This window comes from Gossypium raimondii, chromosome 1 (assembly GCF_025698545.1).
Source record: "Gossypium raimondii isolate GPD5lz chromosome 1, ASM2569854v1, whole genome shotgun sequence".
Taxonomy (NCBI): Eukaryota; Viridiplantae; Streptophyta; class Magnoliopsida; order Malvales; family Malvaceae; genus Gossypium; species Gossypium raimondii.
In genome coordinates, this window is record NC_068565.1 from 26,687,663 (window position 1) to 26,710,768 (window position 23,106).

General features: G+C 32.5%; 3 protein-coding genes across 4 annotated transcripts; all 3 read left to right on the forward strand.

Annotated features, from left to right (window-relative positions):
* Nucleotides 1–1,515: 1,515 nt before the first annotated feature.
* LOC105785497 (uncharacterized) lies at nt 1,516–9,915 on the forward strand. Of its 2 annotated transcripts, none has more exons than XM_052633037.1 (13): nt 1,516–1,790; nt 1,873–2,060; nt 2,210–2,651; nt 2,722–2,826; nt 3,767–3,816; nt 4,989–5,197; nt 5,307–6,469; nt 6,586–6,878; nt 6,981–7,117; nt 7,209–7,284; nt 7,379–8,472; nt 9,032–9,227; nt 9,318–9,915. In XM_052633037.1, the coding sequence occupies exons 8-11, from the start codon at nt 6,749–6,751 to the stop codon at nt 8,437–8,439; spliced, it is 1,404 nt and encodes a 467-aa protein (XP_052488997.1). In that variant the 5' UTR covers nt 1,516–1,790; nt 1,873–2,060; nt 2,210–2,651; nt 2,722–2,826; nt 3,767–3,816; nt 4,989–5,197; nt 5,307–6,469; nt 6,586–6,748; the 3' UTR covers nt 8,440–8,472; nt 9,032–9,227; nt 9,318–9,915. The 2 variants fall into 2 exon arrangements, with proteins under 2 accessions (XP_052488997.1, XP_052488998.1); XM_052633038.1 differs by having other exon boundaries at nt 2,210–2,408; nt 2,488–2,651; nt 2,722–3,816.
* LOC128031995 (probable serine/threonine-protein kinase PBL28) lies at nt 1,721–3,242 on the forward strand. Its single transcript, XM_052633593.1, has 6 exons — nt 1,721–1,790; nt 1,873–2,060; nt 2,210–2,487; nt 2,549–2,651; nt 2,722–2,826; nt 3,165–3,242. Exons 1-6 carry the CDS (start codon nt 1,721–1,723, stop codon nt 3,240–3,242), a joined length of 822 nt encoding a protein of 273 aa, XP_052489553.1.
* LOC105785498 (uncharacterized) lies at nt 4,990–6,136 on the forward strand. Its single transcript, XM_052633629.1, has 3 exons — nt 4,990–5,197; nt 5,307–5,321; nt 5,409–6,136. Exons 1-3 carry the CDS (start codon nt 4,990–4,992, stop codon nt 6,134–6,136), a joined length of 951 nt encoding a protein of 316 aa, XP_052489589.1.
* Nucleotides 9,916–23,106: the final 13,191 nt, after the last annotated feature.

The following is a 23,106-nucleotide window of genomic DNA, read 5'->3' on the forward strand; positions in this document are numbered from 1 at the left end:
TTTTATATATTTAAATTTTAAATATTATTTTTTGAAGTTTTGAAATTTTAAAATTTCAATTAATTATTGACGTGACATCCATGTAACATTTCATGTGTATATCATATTGGTAAAGTTAATATTAATTTGTTCATCCATTTTGGAGGTGATTTGATAAAAAATACATATTTAAAGACTAAAAGAGACGAAAAATTAAATGACTAGCTAAAATATTTTTTATAAAGTTAGAAGGCCTAATAAGTTATTATACCATAAAATAATTATGGAGATATTTTAATTTGTCATTTTAATAACAACAACATTTTGAGCCTTTTCTAAGTAGCGAGAGATGATCTGAGAGGAAAAAATCATAGAACTCTGGAACTAAAACAAATAAATGAAGACATACTTCCATCCGCTACCTTCGATCCATGTAAGATTAACAAATGAGTAAAATAATCACAAAAATTAAACTGTATCAAAATCCCAACATGAATAAAGCAAATATATTAAACGTCGTTGTGTCAGGTTTATTCCATTATTAAATTTTTTATATTTAGTTGGGTAAATTATTAAAATAATTACTTTTATTTACTTTAGATTAATGTTTAAAATGTGACGTTTTAATCATTTACGTAATTAAATTGTAATATTTTAGTCATTGAGCCGTTAATTGCCGTTAACGGTAAGGTGATGTAGCACGTTAATTCATTATTTCAAACAAAATTTTAGGTTAATTTATAATCGGTTCCCATATTTTTTCTTTTTGAACAAAACAATTTAATTTTTTTCTTTTATATATTTTTAACTTTCTTTTTCTTTTTTTTTTTTTTCCATTCTCTTCTGCTTCTCCCTCTGTTTTCCCTCTCTTCTCCATTTTTTTTAACACAATTTTTCTATGTTTGCCATTTGTTAAAACAAGACCCTATGCTTTTATTTTTTTGAACAATTTAATCTTTTTGAATAAGGCAAGTTTGTAGACTAGTTTTAACAAATGGAACACATAGAAAAATTAAATTAAAATAAATGAAGAAGGGAGGAAAACAAAAGGAGATGTAGAAGAAAATGAAAAATAAAGAAAGAAAATGAAAAGTTTAAAGAACATAAAAGAAAAAAATTAAATTGCTCAAAATGAAAAAAGAAAAAAAGGGACCAAATATAGAATTGAACCTAAAATTTTCGTTTGAAATAATGATTTAATGTGCCACGTCAGCTTACCGTTACACCATTAATGGTTCAGTGACTAAAATGTAACAATGCCATAACGTAAGTGACTAAAACACAACATTTTAAACATAAATGACTAAAATGTAATTAGACTCAAATAAAAATGATTATTTTAATAGTTTACCTGCTTGTTAACCAAACCAAATTAGCCATCGAAAGGTAAGCAAGCAAAGCAAAGCAAGACCAACTCTTTCTTCACGTTCAAGTACATCTCTCTCTAGTTACCTGTCTCTATAATCTGAAATAAGGTAGTTGGACAAATGTTGTCGAGTATTCTCTAATCTAACTTCCCTTGCTCCATACGTACTCTTTGAGAAGATTTTTGTACTGCCTAATCTTTTCTTTAAGCACATCCTCGGAATCATTAATTCTTCATATTCTTCAACCATTACTTTAAAATCTGATGTTTTCATGAGCTCTTATCTGTTTTATCTCTGTCCATTGTCTGTTTCATGTAATATAATCCGTCAATTCAATCATCAAACACAGATAGATCGATCCAAGGAAGAGACAAATGCCTTTCGGTTTAGTCTCAGCATGGAACAAGCGCCGAAGAAGCAAGCCCCAGGATCATACTGACCCTTGTATGTTGTTGTGATAACCAGTTCTTCATCCTTATATACTATATTTTCTTTTTCCTTGTTTTGAAGTTCCAACATGTTCCAGGGATTTATAAACCAGTAGAGTACTGGCAAATTGAGGATCAAACATCCAGACCCTCGAAGAGACGCCATGGATCATCAGTTTTCACACTCAAGGAGATGGAGGTGGCAACATGCTCTTTCAGTGATGAGAATCTGCTTGGAAAAGGAGGATTTGGCGGAGTCTACAAGGGCTCCCTGCGATCAGGAGAGGTACATTTATGATTTTCGTAATGTTGTTTCAGTATATAATCGCTACTGGAATAAGTCAGTCACATCATTTATAGAGCTATTCTGATTCCTGAACAATATTGAGCTATCCTGATCCCCAAAAACATTTGGTTTCTTTGTGCATTCGACAGGTTGTTGCAATCAAGAAGATGGAGTTGCCGTCATTCAAAGAAGCCGAAGGAGAAGATGAGTTCCGCGTAGAAGTTGATATCTTGAGCAGACTTGACCATCCAAATCTGGTTTCGTTGATAGGTTATTGTGCAGATGGGAAGCACCGGTTTCTAGTCTATGAATACATGCAAAAAGGGAAACTACAAGATCACTTAAATGGTCGGTTTTCTACTCAAATCTGTTTCCAGACCAGTTGCTCACCTATTCAACATCTATCAAAGTTAAACTGCTCCATTAGGTATTGGGGAAACAAAAATGGATTGGCCCTCAAGGCTCTAATTGGCACTTGGTGCTGCCAGGGGACTTGCTTATCTCCACTCTAGTTCTGCTGTTGGAGTCCCTATAGTTCACAGAGATTTTAAGTCCACCAATGTTCTTCTAAATGCCAACTTTGAAGCAAAGGTAAGCAAAACTTGGATACATTTTCATGAAGCATTGGCATTGTAACAACTCATTTTTCTACTCTCGACAGATATCGGATTTTGGACTAGCCAAACTGCTGCCAGAGGGTCAGGAGACTTCTGTTACTGCCAGATTTCTCGGCACATTTGGCTATTTTGATCCTGAGTATACATCGGTATGCAGTTCATGTCACATAATTTTCCACTACCTTTGACATGATTTTACTCATGAGTGAAGTGTGTTCAATATAATCTTTTTTATATTCTTTGTTTTTCAACCACTATTCTATAGTAAAACTTTTGAGCTTCATGCATTCAAATCATCCAAAGACTATACAATTATGTACGCAGAGTAGTTGGTAACTCTAATATCCGAAAGGAAAGAGATCTTCTTCTACAAGCAAATACATCATACTTGGAGACTCAATAATATATAAAATTAGAGGTGAAATTTTTCTTAACTAAATTTAAATAGCAATGGTGTTAATTTGTCATTTATCTTTTTTGGTGACAGACTGGAAAACTAACATTACAAAGTGATGTTTATGCATTTAGAGTGGTTCTTCTAGAGCTATTAACAGCAGGGATTTAAATAGCGGACCGTTTTCGGAATAGCGGCCGTTATATAACGGTAGCGCCGCCAACCGAAACCGCTATTGCTGAAAAAACGGAGTGAAGCGGATTCACACCGATAACGGTGGATAGCGGCCGCAATTTAACGGATAACGGACAATTACGGCAATATCGAGCCGCTATTCCCGTTATTTTCCGTTTCCGTAAATTAAAAAAAAAATCAAGTGCTGTAGATGGATGGTGATTCTGGTGAATGAAATACTGAAGTGAATAGTGAAAAGTGAAGACTGAAGAAAGACTGAATCAATGTACTTTATAATAAAACAAAAGGGAATATATTCCTCCCTACCTGCAAAATCGGCTTTCAAGTTTCAAACTTTCAATCAAAACAAAGTAAAGTAAAGTAAAAGACTAAAAGTCGATTAAAAAAATCAAAACTCACTCACAACACAAGTCAGTAAGTCACAGACTCACAAACTCACATTTCACAAGCAAACGAAAAGACAAAATATATTTCTCATTCATTCTCCATATTTTGGCAAGGCAAACAACACAGCCACAGGGCACAGGCAGCAAGCAAAGCAATAGAGCAAGTAAGTAGAAAACTAACCCAGTAAGTAAAGTTCAGCATAGAGTGATTTTTTGAGATTTTTATCCCTAGATCTATGTTCAACACAAAAAAGGGGTTTAAAATGTTTTCAATGATTTCGACCACTGCATCTACAGCCGCGCCGTCATGGGACTGACCATGGTCGCCACGGTGGCCGATGGCCGGATTCTGGGCAACGGTAGAGAGAAAAAAGAGAATTGAGAGAAAAAGGAAAAAAATTATTTGAACAAGGGCTGAAATGAAGTTTCTGAAATTTTTTTTTATTTAAATAGGCCTTCAAAACGACGCCGTTTTGGGCAGGCCACTCTGGCACCAAAACGATGTCGTTTCGGCCTAAGGGAACGTTTCCTAGGATCTGGGTGTTTTTTAACGGAAGGGTTAATTGCGCTTTTAGCCCTTCCTATTTTTTATTATTTACAATCAAGCTTATTTATTTTTGAATTTTGTCCTATAATTTATTTCGTATTTCAATTTGGTCCACCTTGAAGCAGTGCGTTTTGAAGGATGGGGATTATTTCCCATTTGATCCATTTTTGTTATTTGCGCATTCAATTTGGTCCTTTTTCTTTTTATTTATTTCGAATTTGCCGCAAATTTATGTTTTAAGTTCGATTTAGTCCATTTTTTTGTTATTTTTGCTATTTTATTATTAAATTAATTAATTTAATATTACTATTACTATTATTATTTTTCCCTTTTTATTTTATTATTTATTTACTTGTTATTATTACCATATTATTAAAATTTAATTAGTTTTGCATTATTATTTCAATTATATTTCTTTTCATATTTATTTACCTAAATATTTTAAATACATTTATTTTATTATATCATTTTATTTATCTATATAGTATATCCTTTCATATAATTTTTAATTTTAAGATTTTTATTATTGTTATTATTATTATTATTACCATCATCATATCATTATTATTATTATTACCATTATTATTATTATTATTATTATTATTATTATTACTATTATTAAATTGTTTTACACAATATTTATTTATTTATTTCTATAATATTAGGTCTTTACTTTAGCTTTAAATTTTGTTTACTTTTTTTGGTATTATATTGTTGATAATATAAGTAATGAGTTGCTTATATTTCTAAATATAATTTTATGTTTCTTATATATAAATAAAAATAAAGCATGCCACCACGTGAAGAGATCCCGACTAAAGGATTGGAGGGTGCACCAAGTAATGATATAGGTTGGCACTTTGGAACTCCAGTGCCAAATGCGAGAGGAAGTATCGTATGTAAACTTTGTGGTAAAGTTGTGAAAGGAGGAATAACACGACTTAAAGAGCACATTGCTCATAAAACCGGCAATGTTGCACCACGCCCTAATGTTACTGGTATGTGATACTTTATTATTATTATTAAATGTTATTGTAAATTTATCAATAAAGATTATATATAATTGATAATAATATAAAGTGTGAATTATTTTTATTTTGTTAACAGGTGTCATTAGAGAAAGTATGATGAATGTACTAAAAGAAAGCAATACAAAGAAAATAGACAAAAAGAGGAGAAAAGATGAATTCTTATCTCAATTAACATAAGAGGAGGATGAGCACGAGGGATTGGTTGATGAGGTTTCTGCTATAAGTCAAGCAACTCGAGAAAGTATCCAATCACAACACGAGTGGCATAGAAGGGAAGAATTCAGACGAAGTACTGGTGGTTGGGATAACATTTATGAAGAAGGGCGATCTTCTCATGGATTAGCTAGAGAACATAATAGAGAAAGAACAAGTAAATCTATCCCAGGTGAGTCTGAGTTTACCTTAAGGGGAGCTATACCTGAATTGGTTAGAAGCAAAAGTTCAAAGCAACCAAAGGTCAATGACTCTTTTTTAAAGAGTTTTCGAAGGAAGATAGGTGAAGCGGTATCTAAATTTATAATATATGAAAGACTTCCTTTTCAATTAGCAAGCTCTCCATGTTTGTATAACTTAATTCAAGTGGCAACAGAAGTTGGACAAGGTGTAAAACTTCCAACACCTTATGAGGTTTCAGATGTGTATTTGGAGTCAGAGTATCAACGAGTTCATGATTGGGTAAATGTACTAAAGACTCATTGGAAAGAATTGTGTGCAACTCTAATGTGTGATGGTTGGACCAACAGTTTGAATCAAATGCACATCATTAATTTCCTTGTTTATTGCAGTAAAGGAACCATTTTTTGGAAATCGGTAGATGTCTCAAGTGTCCGTAGTAGAGATGCTGAATTCTGCTACTGTTTGTTAGATTCAGTTGTAGAAGAAATTGGAGAAAATTACATTGTCTAAATAGTGATTGATAATGAGGCAGCAATGAAAGCTGCTGGAAAAAAATTAATGTTGAAAAGACAACATCTATATTGGACCTCATGTGCAGCTCACTGTTTAGATTTATGCCTTGAAGATATTGGGAAAAAGCCCAGTGTAGCAAAAGTGTTAAATGAGGCAAAGAAAGTGACTTGCTTTATATACAATCACATTTGGACTGTTGATTTGATGAAGAAGTATACACAAGGGAAACAAATACTTCGACCCGCTCTTACTCGATTTGCAACTCATTTCATTCAACTTGAAGAGATAACAAGACAAAAGCAAGGTTTGAGAGAAATGTTTAATTCAAAGGTCAGTATTTTATAATTAGTTAATATAATTACTTAAATATAGTAACCTTTAGTGATTTTATTAGTTCCAAATAATTTAAATTATATTATTTTAAAATTTTTCTTATGAATATATAGGAATTTAAAGATCAAATTGGGAAAGCAAAAGTCAAGGCCTGCTTATGAAGCCAAAAAAATTGTTTTGGGAAAAGATTTTTGGAAAAAAGTCAATGACCTCATAAAAGTTTATGAGCCCTTAGTAAGAGTATTGAGACTTGTGGATAGCGATGAAAAACCAACGATGGGCTTTATTTATGAGGCTGTTGATAGAGCTAAACGAGCAATTCAACAAAATTGTCGATATTTCACAGAGTATGAAAAGATTATTGACAATAGATGGAATTTTATGCATTTCGACTTGCATTCAGCTGGTAAGATAAAATGTTTCATATAATTAAGAACTATTTTTATATTTTATTATTTTAAGCTTTAGATTATTATTATTTGATGATATTCTTATAAATTATACTTAGGTTATTTTCTCAACCCTCAATTCCAATTTGGGGTGGAGCATTCTGAGAATGTACTAATAGAAACATTAGAAGGTACACGATCAGTAATTGAAAGATTAGAACCTTCTATGGATACTCAAGTCAGAATGGTTAATCAGGTTAGATTCAACTACTATTATTCGTAACTTAGTTAAATAATTTGAAATAGAATTTTTATTTTCATTTTTACTCTATCTTTTATTTATGCAGTTGTTACTATTTAGAGATAAACATGAGACATTAGGTACTTCACAAGCACAAAGAGCTTGGAAGCAAATGAATCCGGGTAAACAGTTAATTAAATTATTTAATTTAATTTATATTATTTAATTATATTGTACATTTTAAAGTTATTTTGAAATTTAAATAATATTATGCAGTTGAGTGGTGGATGATATACGGCACATGTGTTCCCGAATTACAAAAATTAGCAATTAAAGTGCTTAGTCAAACAACTTCAGCATCAAATTGCGAACGAAATTGGAGCACATTTAGTTATATTCATACCAAGGCAAGAAATAGGTTAAAGTATAAAAAACTTGAAAAACTAGTGTTTACCTATTATAATATGAGGCTTAAGATGAGGCATCAACAAAAAATGAGCACTGGTGATATAAATGCTAGTTTTAATCCTATCAGCCTTGATTATATCTTTGAAGGTGTTGATCCACTATCAGAATGGCTTCATGAGAAAGAGAATCCATTGTTAGATGGTGAAAATGCCGGTGTGTTGCCTTTGGATACCTCTGATGATGAAATGGATGTTGATCAATCGCAACAACAAATTTTGTCACATTCAAGTTCTAGTTCAACTCCAAGTCAGAGTGGCGATGGACCCGATGGTGGTGGTTTAAGTCCAATTGATGAGGATGACGGATATAGTGGTGATAGAGGTGAAATTAGGTCTTCTAGTCAGTATGGAGGAGAATATGGGGGTGGTACCACTGGTGGACATTTTCGTGACAAATCAGAGTTTGATGGAAATATGTTTCCTGAACCTAGGAGAGATAGAAGTGAACCTAGAGCTCCATCAAAGGGAAAAGGCAAGAAGCATACTTCTATAGGCTCTTCATCTGGTAGGAGATCGAGTTCTAGTAACCTTGGGTATAGTGATTCATCTACTAGCACTCAAGGTTTTTATCCACCAGAACAGCCTTCACATGGTTATCCACAACCATATGGTTATTATCCACCATTTCCTAATTATGGTGTGCCATACCAGCCTCAAATGCATCCTCCTCCACCAATGTATCACCCACCTCCACCTTTCATGTATCCTCCTCCTCAAATATATCCTCCATATCAATTGAATGAAAACCAAGGTGAAAATGTTACTTTTTTTGGATATATTTTTGGACAAAGGGCAAGAGAATCAAGTCAAGAACGCTCCCAAAGTGAAGGTGAAGGATTTGATCTTCCTCGTCATTCCACTAATTGGTGAAAACTAAATCGTGCCATTATCATTATTTGTAAGGTATGTTTTTTTAAAGAAATCTTTTGTTATTGTTCTTAATTTTGATGATATTAAAACATTTAAAATAATATATATCTTTAGATAAATGAATGAAGTATATTTTATGAAAAGATAATGAAGAATCGAAGCATGTTAAATTATATATGAAAGTAGAATGAGATGAGAATAAGTGGTAGGAAATAGGAATAATTAATGAGAATCTATTCATTAATTTATCTATTCCTTTTTCCTTTTGCAAAGATAGAATGTTTATATCTTCACTATCTTCAAAGTCACAAGAAATATTGAAAACATCTCTCATGTATGAATTTTCAATTCTTTTATCTATAAAACTTTCAAACTTATTAAATATGATAAATGTTTAATATTTCCTTCTTCTTTTTTACTTTGTTATTAGTTAATATAACATTCTTAGAAAATTCGTAAATAAATATAAGAATAATTAATGATTATAAAAGTTGTGTTCTCATGTCATATTGTTCATAAGTGTTAGAAAACACTCTAAAAATCATTAAAAGTGACTTTTTATAATTATAATTATAATTACTATGTTTTACAGTAAGTTGTGCGAATTTGAAAAAAATTCACGACCGCGATACCCGCCGTGACCGCAATAGCGTCCGTTATTTCCGCGACCGCGACAAACACGACGCGACCTAAAACGCGACCGCGACCGCAATTTAAATCCCTGATTAACAGGACGCAGAGCTGTAGACATAAACCAGGGGCCAAATGATCAAAACCTTGTACTCCAGGTATGTAACAACCTCTTATTCAAACAGATTAAGGTTCTAAAGTTTTCAAGAACTGCGGCATATTAACCATGTGGGCGGCCCATTTTTCAGGTTAGGCACATACTGAATGACCGGAAAAAACTACGTAAGTTGATTGATCCAGATATGGGTCGAAATTCATACACCATTGAATCTATACCTATGTTTGCAAAACTGGCATCATGATGTGTCCGTGTTGAGAGTGGAGACCGACCCTCGATGCCAAAACGTGTAAAAGAACTCCAATTGGTTTTCTGTACAAATGTAGAAGGCAGAGGTGTGGGTTTCAGGATAGGTTGAAAAATGCAAATTCTTTACCTGCAGTGAAACTTATAATATCAACAATAAGGATGCTCTGAATTAAGAGGAAACACTATTACCATGTGAATTTGATAAGAGGGATGAAAATTACAGAGTTTGGGTTATCTCTGAGTCAAACGTTAAAACAAAACAAGTTCGAGAGTGGCTTCATGGTAAAGAGCCTGTAAAACTTGAAGCGATAATATTTCCTCACATTTTTGTTCTAGTCTAGCAGGACCAGTTTGTTTGCTAACGTTTTGCTTAGCGCAATAAATCCTACACATCGTATGCATATTACATAAACAAAGTGAACTAGTAAGTATTCTGCACGGAATAAAATATGTCAACAAACAGTCCACTTTATATTTCATTTTGGGCTGTGAACTAGAATTTAGATTTCGGTTTAGATTTTAAAATTTTAATATTGAAATTTATGATTTCTAAATTTATTATTTTCAAATATTTTATTGGGAATTAAAATATTTTAAATTTAAGAATTTGAGTTAATCAAAATTTGTTTATTGGATAATTCAGATTTAGATTTGGATTTCAACAAATTTTAAATCTTAAAATATATTTTTAAATTTAATTATTTAGTAGAATTTTGAGCATAGTTATTTGAATTGGATTGGACCGGATGGTCAGACTGGAAATTAATTGGGATACTGGTCCGAAGAAAAGCATTAAACCAATTAATTCAGGAACAAATCTGAATTGATTGAACCAGAAAAAAACCGGTTGATCGAGTGGTTGAATCGGTTGAACTAGATTTTTTATTTTTATTAATTTTTAATGATTTATTTAATGGAGCTAGACGGGTTGGTTGTACCAATCAACCGCTCATACTAGCCAAATCGGTTGGACCTGCAAATTGGTGGCCTGATCAATCCCACGATAATTTTAGTTTTGAAAACCTTGATTTTGAATGAAACAAATGTTTTTTCTACTTTGTTATGAACAATTTAGGATAAAATCGATTGCTTCTATATACTATTTTGAGGAGCCTTTCTTTTTCTTTTTTTTTTGAATTATACCTTGGCGAACGGAATGTAACTTTCCATTTTATACATTTTTGGGTTAAAATATTAAAGAAAACTCTCAACTTTTTCGTATTATGTATACAAGTCATTTATATTTTGTTTACGCCTAAAGAAAATAAGATAATTTGATTTTACTTAAATAAGTGGACTTACTTAGGTATAAATTAAAAGTTAGGTGTTTATAAATTGAAGTTGTGGAAATTATGCTATAAATGAATATTTTGAATACGTATCCTGCATTAAATTACATGCATAAAAATTTAATACTATTTTCAGAACTAGATCAAACCGGCCGATCAAACTAATTAGATTGGGAACTAGGTAAGATACTAGTCCAGAATAAGGGGCATACTAGTTGACCTGTGAACTGATTGAATCAATCAGATCGGCTAGTCGGACTGATTATATTGTTCGAACCAGCGATCGAACCAATTGAACTGATTTTCACTATTTTTACTATTTTTTATTTTTAATAATTTATTCAATCGAACCGATCGGATCAGTTAAATTGAAAACTTGTGGTCTGATTGGTTTACTCATTGATCCGATTTTGAAAACCTTGAGCTTCGTTAAGTAAAATTAATTATTTATTGTTTGGGTTTTGAAAGTAGTGTAAGAGAAGAAAGAACATAAATGTTTCCATGTTTCTTTAATCAATCTTGGATTTTAGAAATTTCAAGTTTTAAAAATAAAAAATTTAACTCTTATGAAATTTAACTTGGATATCCAATTTTTTATTTGTTATCCAAATAAAAAAATTGAATTTTCAAATACAGATCCAAAATTTTTTACCCAAATCATGGTTTCCAAATTATGAAAATGGATTTGGATTTGTTCAAATTCAAATCTATTTTTTTATCCAAACAAAGAATTAGGATTTCCAAATCCAAATCCAAATTTTTTTAACCCAAATCATGATTTCCAAACAAGCTGAAAAAAGGACGCCTCCTTTTCTCTCTTTCTTGTTGATAGGTTCCAACTAAAACAATGTAGTATTTAAATGTTATTTAAGCAGAGCAGGAGAGACAAATCTAGTGAATTAGAAGTTCACTTAAGATTGTTGATGGGAAAATACGGTTTTGGTATTTGACAATGGTTCACTTTGAGGTTGAGAGTAGAATATGGTCTCCTAAGAGATAAGAGAGATGAGATTTTATTGTTCTCTTGAGTTGAGAGAATGAAATTGCTGATGGGAAAATACGAATTTGATGATAGATAGCTGTAACACCCCTAACTCGTATCCGTCGCTAAAATAGGGTTACGAAGCATTACCGTAAAAACATAACTTAAAATTATTCATTTCCAAACATTTCATAATCATAGAAAAATCCATTCAAATATATGCATATCATCCCTTATTCGAGCCCTCTAGGCCTTAAAAACACTTTAGAATTGATTCGGGACTAAATCGGAAACATTTAGAATTTTATGGAAAAAGATAGAAAATTTCACACTATAGGGGTCACGCAGCTGTGTGGACTCACACGGCTGAGACACACGCCCGTGTCTCAGGTCGTACGGACATTCGAAGTAGGGACACATGGCCATGTCCCAGCCCGTGTCCGTGCCCGTGTAACTCTTTGACTTGGGTCACACGGCCAAGCCACACGCCTGTGTGCTAGGCTGTGTAACTCTAGAAATGGCCTCACACGCCCGTGTGTTAGGTCGTGTAACTGCTTGACTTTTAACCCTTTGAAACCTATAGGGGACACACGACCATGTAGCATGGCATTGCATCACACACGGCTGAGACACACGCCCGTGTCTTAGGCCGTGTGGATAAGAAATAGGCCAATTTCAAGCTATTTCTTTCACCCAATTCAAGCTCACACCTACAAGCCATTTGCACAAATAATCAAGCTTCAAAACATACCTAAAACATCAAAAGCTACCAATATATCCGTGGGATAGTGTGATAGGTCTTCGACGAGCTTCCAAACTAAATGAGCTTCCAATTATCTATAAAACATGGGAAAGAAAACTATGTAAGCATATAATGCTTAGTAAGTTTGTATAATATAAAACATAACTTACCATTTCATTACATAACATTAAAATTTAACATGATATAATCTAACCATTAGCTTGGCACAAGCCTAAGCACAAACACAAACACATGTTAGCATACTCGAAAATAATTCATATGAAGTTTAACATGGATAAACATTATACTTGAGCATGATTCAATTGGATTTATCATCCATCATAACATAACATGTTTTTTTATGTATCTCACGATTTCAATGTACTTCATAAATACATGTCTTGGTTCATATTGAACACTTACCATTTCCTTTCAAATTCATGTCCGTTGAACCGTTTAGAATATTATCAAATACGCGAGATAGCTCACACGAAATGTGCTAAACATATAATCATAATCTTTCCTTTCTTTTACATCATTGCTCACACTAGTTGTGAAATGGGCCTATTTGTAACATCCTGAAATAGGCCTAAACGGAATAGTGGTTGCGAAACCACAAATCTGAAATAGAAAAGTTTATTGTGATTAATTTTTATGATCTATCGATTGATTGGATGCATGTGTTAGAAGATCGATAAGAAATTTCAGCGATTGCATGTCTGAATTGCATATTAGGGTTTAATTGCAAAAGTGGGTAAATGAGCTTTAGATGATAAAGGATGTAATAGAAGTGCATAATTGAAGTAGAGGTCCTTAAATGGTAATTAGACCATTATATTTTCATGGACAAAAATGGGCATGCATAGATAAAAATAACTAAAGTTTTAATGAAGGGCATTTTAGTCATTTGGTAATATAAAGAATTAAAAGGGAAAATTATGGCAAAATGTGCTCATCTTCTTCCATTAGGGCCGGAACTTCAAGGGGCTCCATACCTAGGGTTTCTTCACTTTCTCAAGCTCATAGTAAGTGCATCCAAGCCCCGTTTTTTCTATTTTTTACGTTTTTAGAGTCCTTGTAGCTCGGTTTAGCTTATTCTACCAATAATTCATGTTAGGGTTCATATTTGGAAAAATACCCATAGCCAAAATGTGTCTATTTTGATGTTTTACGATAGAATATGAAGTTTGAAATTATGTTAAACAACTTTTGGTAGGCGATTTTAAATGAAAACGAGTAAAACGACATAATCGATAAAAATACCTAATGTTCAAAAGTAAATGTTAGAGTGGGAATTTGATATTTCCATAGAAGGGAAATATGTTCAACATATCATAAAACATAAAAATAAGCGATGAAGTTTAATTTTCGAGCTTTGGGGAAAAATGTAAATATGCAAAAGTTTAGGGGCAAAACCATAATTTTACCAAACTTCGAATTAAGGACTGTTTTGATGAATGTGAGTATTAATTAAACAAAATTTGCTATTATAGATCAAGAGGAACAAAATCTGGAGTTAGACCGGGGAAAGAAAAAGGTTGAGGATTAAGTTGCTAGATTTGATCGTATTTTGTACCGTGGTAAGTTTATGGTAAATAAATGTAATATTTCAATAATTATTATTAATGTTGTTATTTTCCAGCAATTATGTACTTATTTCATGAAACTATTTAATGTTGAATCAAGTATGAGATGATAGATAATCAGTGTTAAAAAGTCCCGTTGAAACATTAGGAATGTATCGGATACAAATGTCATGACATTAGGGAGATGAGACCCCATGTAAGACCATGTCTGGGAAATGGCATTGGAACTATTGAGGTTATGAGAGGTCCTATATAAGACCATGTCTGGGACATGGCGTTGGTACCGAGATGAGAGGTCCCCCGTAAGACCATGTCTGGGACATGGCATGGGCACCAATATGAGAACTCCCATGTAAGACCATATCTGGGATATGACATTTGCAGTACAGGAAACATCCCATGTAAGATCATGTCTAGGACATGGCTTTGGCATGTTATTATCAGATAGGAGACCTGAGTATCCTTATTATTCCAAGTGGTTCAACAAACTAGTAAATAGACTATGTTACATGAAAGTTCAGGTAAAAACATAATAAATAGATTCAGGTGAATTACAAGGGTTAAGAATATCTCAGTTATCAGTTGAGAAAAAAATTTTAGCAAGGGAGGAGTAAGTTATAATCATGAGTTATTTAAGTAAGCAAGTAAGTAAATAAGTAAGAGAGTAAGTAAAGAAGAAAGAAAAGATCATGATACTTGATGATAATTTATGAGTATAATTATTTATGATAAATGTTGTTATCTATTTGCTTGTAAACTTACTAAGCTTTATGCTTACCCCCTTTATTTTCCTTCTTTTTGTAGTATCACCAAGCCAATTCGAGAATCGTAAGGGCGTCAGAGATCGTTTCACACTATTAACAGACCATCTCGGTATTTTGTGATTCGAAACGTTTTAAGTTATGACATGTATAGCGACTTAGTCATTTTTTGTGTGTGTCCTTATGATATGGATAATGAATAGCATGTAAATACTCGATAATGATTAGCTACTGAAATGGCTATTTAAGAACATCTTTTGGTGTTATGTATGCCTAAATAATAGTTAATACAAAGAAATTATAAAAGAGTAAAAATTTGCAATGAAATAGTTTTTGGACAACAGCATTTACAAGACTTTGAAAAATCACCAAGGATAGTAGAAATGAAATTAGAGAGTGAATGAGATATAGAATTAAATATTACCGAGCCTATTTTCACATGAAAGAAACGGTGTAGGCAAAGGAATTTTATATTTTGTAATATTTGAATTTTAGTGAGACAAGGTCATAATGGTTTTTGAAGTCCCCTGTTCTGACTTTAGCAAATCATTAAAAACTGTACAAAAAGAATTATGAGTCATAATTTATATGTCTAGATTTATTATTGAGTCTATTTTCAATAAAAACAAGCAGAAGCTCCATATGAAGCCCGTATAATGAGATAATTGATTTCTAGTGAATAGAGGTCAGAACTGTCAGACAGTGAAATATGAGAGACTTTAACGAATTAACTGTACTATTTGGGTAACCCAAAAATTCTGGAAATTTTATGATAAGAAGATATATGAGTCTAGTTTTAGGAAAAAATTACAGATCTAAGTTCCAAGTTTTGTAACTCGAGTTATAATTAAATTAGTGATTGTCACGCAAGTGGACAGTTTTATTGTAAATAGTGAAATAAATTATTTTGATTTATTTAAGTATTCGAAAAATTTTTAATGTTCCCAGTTTGGACCCGAACTGTTTCAGTTTCATGTTTTAGGGTCTTGAGGGCCCTTTTTAGGGACATATTGATTGAACTTGAGCGAATTAATCTTAAAAGAAAATTTTATGCTCTGAACTAGTAAGTTAAGTCAGGTAACGCCTTGTGCTCAACTCCGGAAACGGTCTCGGGTAAAGGGTGTTACACTACTCACATGAGCTGTGGGTCGAAATGTAAGCTACATGATGCTGCTCACACGAGCTGTGAGTATCTCCGCAACACATACCATACCTCACCCATTGGTAGAACATTTAAGACTAGCACCCGAAATATGGAAACCCTAATGACATGTCATTTGTATCCTACGAATTCCTAAGGCTCAAACGGGGCTCGATAGGCATCTAAACATTGTTGGATTTGCATTAATAATTTACATAACAATCCAAATTTACATATAGCTCAAAATATAGCATTAAAAAATTATACAATTACACGAACTTACCTCGACAATAAAGGCGTAGAAATGGAGTCGACTAATCCTAAGTTTTATCTTTACCCTGATCTAAAGTCGTACAAGTTCTATCTTGATCTAAATAAATAAATTCAATCCATTTAATATTCATTCTATTCAATTCAATCAAAATTTCATATTATTGCAAAATTATGCTTTTGCCACTATTATTTTGATTTCTTTACAATTTAGTCCTTAAGCTCGTAAATTGAAATTCATGCAATTTCATCCCTAACCCAAGCTATCCAAATTTAATAGAGATCCATAGAAACTCATACAAATCATTAATTCACAATTCCACCATGTATGTTTACATATTTTACCAATAAATCCCTATTTGACATTTTCAACAAAATTCCCTCTACAAAAGTTGTTTATTTATCAACAATGATTCATTTTCTTCCATCAAACATCAAGAATCATATGCACACATTCATGGTAAAACCTTAACCTTTTAATTTTTTTTGTAAATTAGTCCCTAGACTAGCTAGATTAAGTTACGACTTTAAAAACATAGAAATCATTAAAAACGGGATGAAACAACACTTACATGCACAAGGAAGCAATGGCCGAACCTTCAAACACCTTCAATGGTGTTTCCTAAGTCTAATTTTGGTGGAAGTGATGAACATAAAAGATGATACTTTTGTCTTTTCTTTATTTTACTATCCTGTATTTATTAACTTACTTATTTAATCTTATTATTAACCTTTTAACACACTTATTTAGTGTCCATAAATTTCCACTCAATATAAAAATTGTCTAATTACCATTTAAATCCCTAAATCATTAATTTCATATCCATTTGGTACCTTTAACTTATAGAACTCAAATTTTACACTTTTAATAATTTAGTCCTTTTCACCAAATTAAACATGCAAACGATAAAATTTCCTAATGAAATTTTTATACGACCTTGCCAATATATCATAGACACTAAAATAATAATAAAAAAAATATTCTCACATCAAATTTGTAGTCCCAAAATCACTGTTTTGATTTTATTGAAAATGGGTTTTACAATAGTGGTTCACTCAAAGTTGAGAGCTGCAAGAGGTCTCCTAAGAGATGGAAGAAAGGAGGTCTTATCGTTATCTTATGTTAAAAGAATGAAGGAATCCCTTAACTATGCCACGAGAAAGGCTTATATAGCCTCCAAGTCCTATGGGACATATGTGAGGCATGTGAGGGCCACACGTAGATCGTGTATGGTCTACTTTTTAATAGCCATGCAACATTCGACGAGGTGAAATATTACTAAGATCACCTTTGAAATTGACCTAACGAAGTCTATACACATAGTAGTCAACTTGATAAGATTTTTCAAACACGATAAAGATATACAACAATAACTCTAAATAAATGTTATAAAGTTACAAACTTTGCCATGGTTATTAGTTATTGGCAAGGTCACCAATAATAGTAATTGATATATATAATAGTTATATATTAATTGGTAAGGTATATTAGTGACATCTAATCACAAAGTATTACACTGAGTTTCATTTTTTACCCGCCAACATATGATGGCTTAAGCTTCACCTAGTTACACACTTATAGTGATAGTGATGGTAGCCATGTTTTGATATGCGTTTAAACTTTTAACTTCCATACCTCATTAATCTTTTCAATTTTAAGCATATTACCTAGCCAATTTTCAACTTCTCCAACTTTAAAATGTGATTGGTACATTTCAAATGTTATTTTTGGGGTAAAAGTAATGTTAAGCTCTTAAATTGAGCTAGATAACTACTTTGTTAGTATCTTACTCGACATACATAGCCAAATTTTATGATAATGCACACCTTGCTAGGGTTTATATCAAGTTCATATTGGTATATAACTCACGAAGAATGTGAAATAACTATCATATTATAAATAATTACTTATGATTTTTCTCTAGGTTTTGTAGGGATAAATATCACATGACACACATTATTGGTGAAGTCTTTTAGCCTTTTCAGGCATACTTCAATGACTATACAATTATATGTAACACCTTTTACCCGACTCGTTCGCTGGGTCTGGGTAGCAAATGTTACGATTAATTCGATTTTCTTAACAAAATTTCTAGAACCGGTATATTCACGTACTTAAACAATATTTAATCCAAATTCATAACTTTCAAGGAAAAATCCTTACAAATTTAATATCGTATTAAACATAATAGTTATTTACAATTTTAAAGGAAAAGTTATATACAAATATTTCCCACTCAATCCCTAAGGCGTGGCCTCCAAGGAGGCCCTTATATGCATAATACAACTATCGCGCCCTTCGCACAAAGTTGGCGGTGTCTAGCTTGGTTCCTTCCACTACAACTTCATAAATTTTATTCCCGCACCCAGGGCAATACAATGGTAAGTCCAGATGAACTTAGTGAGATTCTGTACAACAAGGAATAAAAGTATTATGTTTCTGGACAAAATATATATTCATGGAATTTATAACTCCCTATGCATCTTAGGAAAAATTGTGTCGTTTTGCTGGCTTAACCTAAGCCATGGGATCTCTGAACCAATTGCTTGGCGGGCTTAGTTTCTAGTTTAGACTTAAATGTGCTCTTCAAATAACTATTTCGTCTGGAATGTGACCCTATACAACTTCATCATAGACATCCATTTTAACCTTTCTGGCTTGACACTTAAACGATAGTCACACACACTAGTCATTCTGGTTGTCGGCTCCTACTAGCAGACTTGCAATGATATCCACCTCAATAGTGGGCCCTTGCCTTGATTCATTCATTACACACAAAACTAGACATATGATTACTTTATTAACCACGACCACTATCTTCTTTTGACATATCCCTTATATAGACCCTTCCATAAGAAATACCCAAATCCTAACATCTTCACTTCCAGTCTCATATATGGCATTTGGCTGATCACTAAACACCCTTTCCTTGTGGACTTCAACTCCATAGGATAATTCGGTAAGACCCTTCCCTTCAGAACATTTTTTTAGGCATTTCCAATATCAAATGGCCTATAAAGGATTACCTTTCCTCAAGTTTCTGATGCGATCCCGGTCGCATCATGTTACGACACAACTCAATGCTATCAAGATTGGCCCAAAATCGAGGGGCTCAAGTGCAAAATGAAGTTTTTAATTTCAGTTTGTCAATTTGGTTGCTGGAAAATAAGGACTTTGATTCATTAATTTTTAGTTATTTTAGTTTGTGTTTTTAATTATGTCATAGTTTGCACATCATTAATATGTGTTCTGCATTTAATAAAGTCATGCATTATGTAACTTTCATGTTAGTTAAGTTTGCATCATTAAATTAAGTCAAGTTAGTTTAATTATGTAACTTTCATGTTAGTTAAATTTGCATTTCAAAACCATGCATTTAAGCATCCTAGTTTAATAAATGAGTTGTTGGACATTTATTCAACTCATCTTAGTTTTAATTAATAAGTGTTTTTGTGAAATTTATTTAATAAGTGTTGTTCTTAATTGATCTAGTTCCTAGGATTATTTATTGATGCATAAATCAAGTTTTTTAAATTATGCTTCTTTAATTAAACTAGTTCTTTGGAATAATTATTGCATATATGTTTTAGTTCATTTATTTAAGTAAGTTTAATGTTTGTTATGATTAATAAGTGTTTTCATTTGTTTAATAAACTCATTTTAATGTGTTTATTGTAGGTGACTTTTAGCTTATAGTGGTTACAATTCAAGGTCATACACATTTAATTAAGTGGTCGTTCAAGTTCTTTTGAGTTACAACTAAAAGGGCTGTTATAAAAGGAACTTAAAAATCATTAAAGGAGTTTTTCAAGAGCATTTCATGCCCTTTAAAATTCAGCAGCAACTCTTCCACTTCCAGCCGTTTTTGGAGCTTTCAAGAGAAATTAATCAAGCCTTAGAATGTCATTAAGGAGCTGGTTAAGAGATGGTGTCTATTCAACTAGCCAAGGACAACTCAAGAGTCATTTTCTAAGCCATTAAAGACATTCAAATCAGCTAAATTAAAGTGATTTTATGGAAGGAGTTATTTGGTTCAAAGAATAAGAAAAGACATCAGTTTTTTATGGCACATTAAGTGGATGTTTTTGACCATTCGGTTACCTTGTTCTAGCATTATAAATAGATGTAATCAGCCATAGAGGGAAGAACTTTTTTCTGAATATAGATGAAATATTTGAATTGTGAGCTATCCAATTCTCTTTGTTCTTACGGAATTGATTTGACTTATCAAGCAAAGCTTGTGGCGTCCATCTTTTCTTTGTTGCTGAACTTATCACCTTTGGTGTGGCGTTCAATATACATTTGGTTCCTATCATAGTTGATAGTGGGTCAAGGTTCCTTGCTGTTTCCTTTAACCAAAAAACACCTAAAGACCATTTTGAGATTCGGGTCAACAATTCGTTATTGTTGGTTCATTTTTTTTGGTCTTAGCCATTTAATTTGTTATTGTTTCCTATCTATTTTATTCATTACCTTTGTTTGAAGCCATTAACTCTATTTTGTTACTTTTAAACCGAAACGATTCTATTCTACTCAAATCACGATCGGGCATCACTAACGACTCGAATCAATCACGAAACGAGTTCGTATCAAATTGGTATCAGAGCTAGCAAATTTGGAGTAAGAATCGATATTGTCGGCATTACGGTATAGTAGCATCTTCGAAAAAAAATTTCAAAAAAAAATTCAAAAAAAATCGAAAAAAATTCAAAAAAAAAGTTTCCATTCAAACTCAAAAGATTGGATATCAAGTTGAAAAAAAAATCGTGAAAAAAAATTGTGAAAAAAAAAAAGAAGAAGCTAGTTTTGAAATTTTGTTGTTGTTTGCTGCCCAAATTTTAGTTATTACTACCTTCTACTTTTTCGCCACACCAAACATTTTCATTTCTTTGTTTCAAGCCTACTTTCTTTTGTAATATTCTTACCAGGCCCAAACATCAAGGTTGTAAGCTGACCCACAACAACAACTTTTTAAGTTTAAATAATTCCTAAGAACTTAGAGAGGAGGAGTGAGTGGAAAGAGGCAAGAGAGTAGTGAGTTTATTCGAGAGAAAAAAAAGCCAAGTGTGTGAGATTTATTTGTGAGTGGATAGTGAGATTCTTTGTTTTGAGTTCTTAAAAAAATGTCACGAAGTCTGGAAAAAAATTCAGACAAGGGAGTTGGATTCCGTCCTGTAAGAATTGTTGGAGGAAGTGTGCCAGATTTTACACTCCAAGCCTTTACGCATGAAATGGAGCATCTATTTGATCAAAAGCTCAAACCCATCAAGAATCAATTGGATCGTGTCGAAGAGCGGAGGCATCGAGCAAGAACCCAACGGGAGCAAATTTATCCAAATGAAAGGACAGAAATGAGATCATCAAGGAGACTAAAATTCGACGAATATGTGAAAAGAGACCCTTATCCAGATTCCTATTCTTCAAGGAATTTAGGCCGAAATAAATCCAGCTACGAGTTTGAAGCCTATCAAGGTAACGAACGAGAAAGCACAAGTCATTCTTCGTATGCATCAAAGTATTCATCTACGGAAAAATCCTTATGAAGAAGTGAATGTGTTTCGTATAAGAACTCATCCATGGAGGTTTATTCACGAAGAGTTGATCGTGACTCTTATGAAGATTCCTCCAGTTCTTTCCAACGAAAAGTCTATTGTTCTGATTCTTTTGTATTATCTCCATTTTGTAATAATGTTGAGAGAAGAAAAAGAGAGACAAGAGAAAAAGAAACCGAAAAAGAAATGAAAATTGAAAAAGAGAAAAAGATTGGAGAAAGAAAAGAAAGAGTGCGAGAAACAAGTGTTGTTGAAAATGAAAGAGAATTGATGAATGAAAGTGAGTTTTCAACAAACAAAGAGATTGTGGAAAAAGAAAGAGAAGTTGAAAAAGAAATGAGTGGAAAAGATGAAAGTCAACAAGAAAAAGCGAGGAATGTTTTTACTAACCAATCTGCGAGTTGTCCTCGTATTGTTTCTTCTTTCCAGGTTTCTAGAGATTCAAATGACAAGTTTCAACTTCATTACCTTCTTGATGAAAGACGATTCCATTTGATCGAAAAAGGTAAGGTTCAAGCGCTTAAAGGTAAGCAAGGTAAGGGTTCTTTGTTATGCGAGTCTCAGCAAATTCACTCGCATGTTATTGATGAGATTGCCAAAAACTTAGTTTTTGAAAGAACTCCTCACCATGAATTGGTTGATTGTCATATTTTGAATGATGATGATTTTATTTTACCTTGTGATACGAAGCATTTTTCTGCTAAGGAGCATGACGTTGAAAAGATTGTTCATAAAGTAAGATTAGATCAGCCTGAACAAAATTTGGTCTTTAGTGATAAAAAGTGGGCATGTGAAGCGCCTAGTCTGCTTGTGTGTGGTGATAATTTGAAATTTTTGATTTATTGCGTAAATTTTCCATGTCTTTGCAAGTCTGTTCGAATGAGATTCATCATATATGAATGTTTGAATGTTTTTATGCCTAAATCTTATTTGTTTAGCATGTGTGAATTATCAGTGAAAAAGAAATTTTTGCTGCATTTTGGAACGAGTGATCAAAACCATGTTTTTAAACCCGGAGCCTGTATTCCTAAGTTGACGTCAAGTGAAGGTGAGTATCAAAATTGTATTTTGAATCAATGTGTTGACCCCTTCTATTTGCTTCAAGTTTTATCTTTATTTAGTTTAAAAACCAAACATGTGAATTTCGTTGGCTTGCCAAGTCAAAATCAAATTTTTGATTCTGGAGGTTGTTGTATATTGTTGCTTAATGGATTCGAACATGTGTTGCATGATTTTAACTTTAATGTGCTTCAAGTTCTTCATAAGTTACTAGCCGAAATTTTTCGGTCAATTGAAATGGTGAACAAAACTTTGTCTTTGATCACGGTGAATGTTGTTCCATATCA